The 9,527-nt window shown below is 43.8% G+C and overlaps 1 protein-coding gene across 1 annotated transcript; it reads right to left on the bottom strand.

The window, feature by feature from the left end:
• Positions 1-6,562: 6,562 nt before the first annotated feature.
• Positions 6,563-8,817, bottom strand: LOC127754932 (phenylalanine ammonia-lyase-like). The gene is made up of 2 exons (XM_052280541.1): positions 8,444-8,817; positions 6,563-8,291 (listed from the first exon to the last, which is right to left on the bottom strand). The coding sequence occupies exons 1-2, from the start codon at positions 8,815-8,817 to the stop codon at positions 6,563-6,565; spliced, it is 2,103 nt and encodes a 700-aa protein (XP_052136501.1).
• Positions 8,818-9,527: the final 710 nt, after the last annotated feature.

The raw sequence follows: 9,527 nt of genomic DNA, 5'->3' as shown, positions 1-9,527 counted from the left end.
CTGCTCGACACGCTGCCCGCCCACTGCATGTGGTCTCATGTGTATCTACTAGACATTGGCATTTTTTATTCAGTTATTTAATTATGTGCATGATATATTATTTTGAACTTAAGTATTCACGTATATCGACAAATATTAACCCTGGCAGAAGGGGCAGGCGAGTTTTGCTATAGTCCTATAGTGTCCGGATGGTCATTTTGCGAAAAAAAGCTGTAACAACCTAAAAATTTAATTAGTAGTTAAACGTGTCATATGTTGTGTTTCTGATAAAATTATAGGAATTTCAAAAACTTTCTTGAAAAAAAAATTTCTTCAGATGATTCTTATGTTTAAAATGGCTAGAAATTTAAACCTTTTGCTAGACTTTTGTTTGGGATGATGTCAAACTTTAGCTACCATTATAGGGAAAGCATTTTTTTTCCAGAAAACAAAATAACCCTATAACCTTGGTGGCGAAATCTAAGTTGCTGGGTTAAGGAAGTCTCATTCAATTTTTCAGAGTGCTTTGACGCTAATAAAATTCATCAACACAACTAAAGACCTACTCACCAATATTTTTCCTTGCACGAATGGAACGAGAATATAAGAGACTAAGCCAACTCAATACCAAATAATTCACGAAGATCCACCTTTCTTTTTCTCCCTTTTAGCTTTTAAGCCAAGTTGAAACCTTTTTTATTTAACTATAATGAATGACCAATCGGTAATTTTGTAACTCATATTTCGCTTATTTGATAATCTACCCGATCACGCATAGCTTTTGGCTAGTAGATTGAGTAACTAGTGATTGTATGCTTGTGTACCTGGTTGTAGTGTAGTCCAATTTATTGGCTTAAATGATTTTCTTTGTTTGGCTAATTGGTACATGTTAAATGAACATAGATACTCTATAACAAATCTAAGCAACATAAAATTCCATGAAGGTCCTCATGTCAATTAGACAACCTAAGATGACTACTGTAAAGGTTTCATCATTTTATCACCCTTTTTACTACCTCAAATATACCAGTCAAGTATTGTCACAGTGATTAATTAGAAACCTAATCAGGAAAATGAAGCAACTCCTAAATGTGCTTAAAAATTGATCAGAAGAATATAGGTTTTATAATTTATTCAAATACTAGATTATTTATCATGAGTTAATATAATTTTTCTAAAATTTTTACACTTAGTTTTGACCTCATTGAAATTCAATTTAGTTCTCAGCATACCCCTTTTCACCTTTTTGCCAGAATTAAAATATTTCGAATTTTTGAGTGAAACTTTGAAAAATGGAAACTAGGTAACTCAAGCTATACACATACCAGATCACCCTTTTTTGGAATTCTTGTAGCTAGGTCAAACTAGTTAACCAAGGAGAGAGAGAAAATTCTTGAAAATTCACTAATTTCATTGTGTACCTATGTTTCTAACCTTGCTTTATCTGTCCTACGGGCCCAGTTCGACTTGGCCCCACATGTCACTGACCTGGGCCCGCTCCATATCTCCTAGACCACCTCTTGGGCGTGCAACCACACCTCAGGAACTTAAGACAGCAAGAAAAACCCTTCATCTTCCTACTCCTCCCTTTCCATTGCCAGCCACTTTACGTTCTTCCTTAGGTTGACCTCCCTCCCCACTTTCTCCCCCAAAATCTTCTTCAAACATCCAAAACCAAACCCTGCATGTCACACCTTTGGATCCCTGGGGCTCTAGGTTTTCCATCCATCCAAATATCTTGCACATGCATGGCCATTTGAGGGAGATCGGGAAGGAGGAACAGCAAGGAACTGCAGGCTACGAGGTTGCAGCAGTTGGATGACACGTTTCTTTTCTGTGTTGGTAAGTTCTTTCCACATCCATGGCTCCCTACTTGAGTTCCTATAATGCTGACAATCCCTTCTTTCTCCCCCTCCCTATGGGTCACCGATTCAAATCTTGAGAGCAAAGAGCAGCTACAATTCATATATCTCCACACCGGCAACAATAACCCATGTTTCCTTTGAGTTCCTCTGTTTTGGTGAGTTCTCATGTCTCTACCTCCTGTAGATTTATGTTCTTAGCTTTAGGATCAAGTACTCACGGTGCTTTTGTCCTGCAAGTAGCGCAAGGTGAGTTTTGTATTGTTCTTCCTTGTACTACTTGATCGTGCTCTTTCTATATTGATAGTTTGATACCCTTCTCCGGTAAACCCGTGTACCAGGCATTGCAACCTCACCAAATGTAGGATATAAATGAGCTCACACCTATCCTTCTCCAGCCATCAGTGGATCATGGTGATTTGCATTAGTGATCCGAGTCGTTGTTGAGTTTGTCGTCCCTAAGAAAATTAGGGCCAGCCTGCTGCACCTCATCCTTTGGTGAGATTTTTCAGCACCTCAGCAATTTGTTTTCTCTCACACAAAAGGACCTCACAAAGCTTGCTTTGCCACTGAACTCCGCCACCAATAGCTAGTAGTTGCAAAATTCTAGGAACACTGTTCTTGGTGCTTTAGGTAGATTGTTAATTAGCAAGAAGCATGGGGATATTCAGAGGAGGATGGAACTAAAGTCACTTGGTAATATCTGAGAAAGAGATAACTGGAGTTACAATGTAATTACACTAAATTCATGTGCCAATAATTACTGAACTAAATCAATTATCCCACCACATAGCTTATGCACCTATATCATTTCTTTCAATTGTAAGCTATGAAATCAAATTTCTGCTAAGGGGCAGCCAGTAGCAGTTCCATTTGTCACATTAAGTCAACGCGCATAGTTACTTCATTTTTCCAAGTCTAAAATGGGTGATTCAAATTGTATTAGAACCAGTGAATTTGGCTCCTTGGTGTGATATAAGTTTTATTCATGTAAGGTTGCTAAAATATCAGTATATGGTTGGGTCTGTTTGTTTTATTTTCAAAAGTTGCCATTTTAGTGTATATGGCTGTTTAGTTGTGTATCTCCTAAGCTAGGGCAGCAAATGTAGTTTTTATGTCAACTTGTATGCTGCCCACTGTATTTATCTATCAATTTATAGAGCATGTTGCATATGCATGTTTATTTGAATCTTATTTGCATATTTGTCTTTTATCGGTAGCTTCAGAAGTTTCGGAGTACGTGGAGCAAGAACCTGAGATTGAGTGTGATTATCTGCAGCAACAAGGCGAGCACCTAAGCATCTAGCACCCATGTTTTACTTAAATTCCTTTGGTTGCGAATCTATTTTATATATATATGTGTGTGTGTGTGTGTGTATGCATTTGCTTAGTTAATAGTTTTGGGTGACATGGTATATAATTAATTGGTGCATTTACCTTAGTTATATATAGCTGCCATATACCTATTACTCTCCTGGTTGGGAATAGTTGGGATGTTTTATTCATTATGCTTAGTTTTGCTTAGTGGGGATACAACTATATGGCTAGACAATTTTGTTAATTATGGGATATGGACAACTTGGTTAATGGGCTAAAACTGGAGCACTTACATTAAATAATTGTTGATGAAATATGATTGACTTGGACGGGTGGTAGGGCGATGATGGGAGGTATGTTTCCCCTGATGCAGTAGCTCCGTCTGGGTCGTTAAGGACTGAACATTTTGACGTCTATTCAAGCACCCTACATACTTACCACATGCCGTATCATGGGACCGGCTTGTTTGATTACTAGACCTACTGTGATCATTTACGCCCATCGGAGAAACGTGAGGATTTGGGATCCGCGGAGTGCCTGGTTGGCCGAGGTATGGCAGGGTGTATCTCCCGCGTGGTGAGCCCGCCTTAGTCACATCACACGTACGTGACTGAGTCGTCGGGGGCCCCGGTGTGGTTTATATGGTTGGGGTGGGGCTAGGAAAGGACATGTGATGAGCTTGAATCACTTGTAGGTCGCATCTGTGTGGTGGGCGGCATTTGATCCTTGTTCATCTCGTGTGGATACAGTTGTACACATCTGATCAGAGTATAATCTATTCGAATAGTCGTGTCCACGGTTATGGACAATGCTTGATGTGTGCCTCAGTTATGTTAGCATCAAACTTGGGTTATTTTGGTGGATTTATGTTTGATTGTGATGTTGGCAGGTTGTGCCATGATGATATAGACTTTGGTAGTTCCATGGTGGATGCTGTGAGCGCTGTTTGGGCTCATTTACTTGTACCTTTCAGATTAATTTGCTTGCTGTCCAGAATTTTATAATGTTGCTAATCAATTTATTGTGTTATCTCTTCCACTTATATCTGCTCAATAAAATTGGCTTTATGCAAATATATATATATATATATATATATATTGGGTAAGACTCGCGAGTACAATTTTGTACTTAACCCGGCTTCGCTGCTTTCAGGTGAGGACTCCGACGTAGAATTGTGCTTCCTGTGTGGTCACTGTTCTGCCGGCGGCGGCGAGGGCAGTGAATGATCTTCTGCTATCTTCAGCTTGGCTCTTGCCTGGTTGGTTTGCCCTTGTGGGGTTGTGGCACCATCGTCTTTTGTTTTGTACTTTTGGCTTTTGTTTGAATCTTCCGCTACTACTTGTGTGCTGTTAGATGGGACGACCCTATTCTGTACCAGATAATTGCTATACTTGACCCCTCTTTATGCACTTGTGATGATCTTCCAATTGCTTGCAATGAAAGTGTGAGGCTAGTCACATTCCTGGGGACTAGCTGAGCACGAGTAACGCGTTTTAATCGCTTGAGATAATTGGGGATAGCGCTTTGGATCGAGGCACTCGGCTATGCCTTGTTTTCTGGTCGCCGCCTTCGTGTGGTTGACGGGCATATGACGGAGTAGCCTGGCAAGCTATCTTATGGTTATCTCTTGTGATCATTACTCGGCATTCCGGTTATTATAGCAGAAGGTGTCAACCGTGATCATGGACACATTGAGGACGAGTGGCTATTTATGCGTGTATGGATCCTACTCCTCCAATAGTATGTGGTGGCCGCGTTGGACACTGGATAGTATAATACTCGGGGTGTCCACAAAAGCCCTGCACTTCACACGTAATTCGGCCACAGTCCCCCACGAACAGTACCCCTGAGGTGTTATTTTGCGTTTCGGCCCTTCGTAATGACGTATATTTCATGGGAAGAAGAGAAAAATCACGAATTAGGTTCACGCTGTAAAACAAGAAAATCGATGGGCTTTTTCGTTAGTACTCCCTCTGCCCCTAATATAAGGGATTTTGATATTTCGCTTGCACTATTTGACCATTCATCTTATTCAAAAAAATTGGAATTATTATTTATTTTATTTGTGACTTACTTTATTATCCAAAGTACTTTAAGCATAACTTTTCGTTTTTTATATTTGCACAAATTTTTTTGAATAAGACGAGTGGTCAAACAGTGCAAGCAAAATATCAAAATTCCTTATATTGGAGGACGGAGGTAGTATAAGTAGAAGCATACTTCATGCGTTATCGTGGGTATCACCAATGAATTTTAGTGCATTATATGGTATGCTGATGTAGACAAATAAATGCAGGTTAGTGAATGACGTAACTTGCTGATGTGATACCCCCTCGTTTGATCCCTTGAGGGGATATCCCTCATTGTTTACATGTCACTCAAATGGTTATGAAAAAATTGAAAAAATTTGAGAATATGTATTAACATGTAATATATCACTCCACAAACATGCAAGTTCAAATCCAACTTCTACAACTCAACAAGAAAAACAATTTGACTATGAATATACATTAACTAGCTGCGGATTAATTTGTTTTTCCGTTACGAGAATTTGAACTCGCATGTTTGCAGAGTGTTATATCGCATGTTAATATATCTTCTTATTTTTTTAAATTTTTTCATAACCATTTAAGCGACATGCAAACAACGAAGGGACATCTCCTCGAGAGATCAAAATAGTTTCCATAACTTTATGATACCATAATTACATGTGCTAGTGAGTTGCTGTTTTGGATGACTTGCATGTCGAACTAAACTTCTAGTGTGGTTTGAGATTATAAGAGAAATAGATCGATATATTAATAGATATAGACAGATAATGCTTAAAATGACTTTTATTTACATATAAGCTTTCTTAATGTAAGACACAAGTACACCATGATTATAAGTGCTCAAACATTTATATATAGTCCAGCCTATTCTTTAGTCATGCCCCGCCGCGTGAATTATTGTGTATAGTAGGATAGTACGGAAGTGGATTTTGATCCCTCGAGGGGATGTGCTCTCGTTATTTGCATGTCACTTAAATTGTTATGAAAAAAATTAAAAAAAAAGATGTATTTATATGTGATATATCATTCCGTAAACATGTAAGTTCAAATTCAACTTCTATATCTCGGAACGAAAAAAACAAATTTGACTATGAATATACATTAACTAATTGTGGTTTAATTTGTTTTTTTGTTACGAGATATAGAAGTTGAATTTAAATTTACATGTTCTTCTCAAATTTTTCTAAATTTTATTATAAATATTTAGGTGACATGTAAATAACGAGGGCATATGATCTCGTCGAGTGATTAAATTAGTTTTCCGGATAGTAGTTTTGCTTTTTCATCCGTAATTAATACCTCATCTTCTCTCTTTTTTTAGATAATACCTCATCTTCTCTTATGATGTGTAGTTCAGCTAAGTGGCAGGGGCGCGCCTTTCCACTCGCTGAGGCACTCCAGCAGTGGATGGATGTGCTTGTGCTGGTTCATGGCGATCACCACCTTGTCCACCTCCTCCCCGGGAGACCGCGTCTTCTCGCCGGTCAGGTACTCGGCGCCGAGCTCCTTGCGCACGAACCTGTACAGCGGGTACGAGCGGCAGTCGGAGATCCTGTTCGGGGCCGTGCCGCTCTCCACAGCGGCGCGTGCGGCCTCCACCTCGTCGGGGAGCACCGCGCGGAGCTGCTGCTCGAACTCAGCCACCTTGGCCAGGAGGATGTCACCGTTATTGGCCAGCGCATGCTCCATGAGCACCGCGCGGAGCTTCTGCATGAGTGGCAAGCTGGATCTGCATGGGTCTTCTGCGTACGTGAACACCGCCACGCGGTCGATAGCAGCGCCGAGCAGCGCTAGCAGATGGTCGTCGTCGTCCATGGCCAGGGTCAGGGATTTCTTGGCGACATTCGTCACGCACTTGTTAACAGCGGCCTGGATGCTCTCCTCGAGTTGGCGCAGGTCGACGGCCTGGCACAGTGCGATGAGGAAAGTAGAGGACATGAGCTTCAGGATGGTGACGGCCTCTGCGGTCATCCTGGAGGAGATGAGGCCGAGAGAGTTGACGCTCTGGTTGTGCTGCTCCGCGGTCTGCACATGGTTGGTCACCGGGTTGGCGAGGAACTGGAGCTCAGAGCAGTAGGACGCCATGGCGACCTCGGCGCCATTGAAACCGTAGTCCAAGCTCGGGTTGCGCCCGCCGGACAGGTTGGAGGGAAGGCCGTTGCTGTAGAAGCTACTGACGAGCTCGGAGAACTGCGAGAACATGAGCCTGCCGATGGCAGCGATGGCGAGACGAGTGTTGTCCATGGACACCCCGACGGGAGTGCCCTGGAAGTTGCCGCCGTGGAGCGCCTTGCGGCGGGCGACGTCGATGACCGGGTTGTCGTTGACGGAGTTGATCTCCCGCTCGATGGACTTGGTGGCGAAGCGGATGACCTCGACCTGCGGGCCGAGCCACTGCGGCGCCGTGCGGATGGCGTACCTGTCCTGCTTCAGCTTCGTCAGCCGGTCAAGCTCGCCCTGGCCCTGCTCCTTGTCCTTGGCAAGCTTCTTCATGTAGGAGCTGCCTTCCAGTATGTGCTCCATGATGGCCGCAGCTTCGATCTGTCCAGGGTGGTGCTTCAGCGCGTGGATGAGGTGGTCGGTGTACTCCGGATTGCCGGCCATTACCTCGCAGTACACCGCCGAGAGGACCTCGGCAAGGACGGCGAGGACGTTGGCCTCGAAGAGCACGATCGCCGCGAGGCCGGAGCCCACGGCCGTGCCGTTGACGATGGCGAGCCCTTCCTTGGGCTGCAACGCGAAGAACCCGTGCTCGATGCCGGCCATCCTGAATGCCTCGGCGGCGTCCACCTTGGTGCCGTCCGGGGCCACCGCCGCGGAGTTGTGGCGGCCGGTGATTAGGCCGGCGATGTAGGACAGCGGGACCAGGTCGCCGGACGCGGTGATGGTGCCCCGGAGCGGCAGGCACGGCGTAACGTTGGCGTTGAGCAGCTTGGCGATGGCCTCGAGGATCTCGAAGCGGATGCCCGAGTAGCCCTGGGTGAGGGTGTTGATGCGCACGAGCATGGCTGCGCGCGTGACCTCCGTCGGCAGCGTGTAGCCGTCGCTGCGGCTGGCTCCAAAGACGCCGGCGTTGAGGTATCTTTAATGAAGTATTTGATTTTCATTCAGACCCACCCACCCAATGAACGAATTAATTACTAGCATTATATATAGCATGTGACAGTGAGCAATTAGTAGTATAAAATAAAATACTCAAGTATACTAGTAGTGTACAGCTAATTAAAGTCGTACCGGATCAGCTCTTTCTGGAGCGCGGCGAATTCCTTGGTGCGGCGGTGGGCGGCACCCCCGAAGCCGGTGGTGACGCCGTACGTGTCGGTGCCATTCATGGTGCTTTCGAAAACCCACTCGCGGCTAGCCTCCAGGCGGGGTCGTGCGGATTCGTCCAGCACCACCTGCACCCGGGCGGCCTCGCCGGCGACGGCTGCCACCTTGGCGACGCTGAGCATGGCGCCGTCGATCTTCACCAGCGGCGCGCGGTACTCAACCACCATCCTCTTCACCTCCTCGAGGTGGCTCCCCGCAACACCCTCTGCCGCCTTGCCCCAGTACAAGGGGTCGCTGCCGCGCGGCCCTGAGCCGTTGACACCGGTCTCACACTCCATTGCTCGCAGCGGCACGTACAGGTCGCCGAGTACGTACGTATACAGCTAACAGAGGGTCTTTGCGCGCGGTGGATCTTGTTGGAATCAGGACTCAGTGGGGGGTGCTTAAATAAGGGCTTTGCTAACTGTCTCTCTTTTTAATTACCCATTTTTTAGAGTGATCACGCTAGGTCATTTTTTTCTACCGATTGATGTGTGCCCATGTGTGCTACTTTCTACCGGGCTAGCTAGTTTTGGGCTTTTGGCCCAATTGAAATTTAAGATTTTTTATTTTCGAATTTGTTTTAATTTTGTTTTGAAATTTATATCTGCATAAAGTTTCTATATAAAAAGTTTACGTGTCAAAAGTTTATATATAAAAATTTTGTATGTATAAAGTTTAAATTTGAGTTTAAAGTTTGTGGGTACAGATGTTAGTAATTTGAATATAATTTTATTTGAATGCCAAGCTTAAAAATTTGGGTAAAAATCTATTGAATTGAAGATGTTGCTATAAAATAAAAAATTTATGTGCACCCTAGTTAGACGGTAATTATGTGGTAATGCTTTAATTACGGAACGGCACATTATTTTTTTTTCCGACACCAAAACGTATGAATTAATGCAGTAGATCGTATGCTAATAATTATACCCTAAGTACATGCGAATTAAGTGACGACATGCATGGCTGCATATATGCTATGCTGGTTCTTCCAGAATCCAGTCACAAG

This window comes from Oryza glaberrima, chromosome 11 (assembly GCF_000147395.1).
Source record: "Oryza glaberrima chromosome 11, OglaRS2, whole genome shotgun sequence".
In the NCBI taxonomy this organism is placed as follows: Eukaryota; Viridiplantae; Streptophyta; class Magnoliopsida; order Poales; family Poaceae; genus Oryza; species Oryza glaberrima.
This window is presented reverse-complemented; position numbering and strand designations above follow the sequence as displayed.

Coding starts and splice junctions, on each gene's coding strand:
- LOC127754932 (XM_052280541.1), bottom strand. CDS start 8,817: ATGGAGTGTGAGACCGGTGTCAACGGCTCAGGGCCGCGCGGCAGCGAC. Junction 8,292..8,443: donor CTCCAGAAAGAGCTGATCCG/GTACGACTTTAA, acceptor ACTTCATTAAAG/ATACCTCAACGCCGGCGTCT.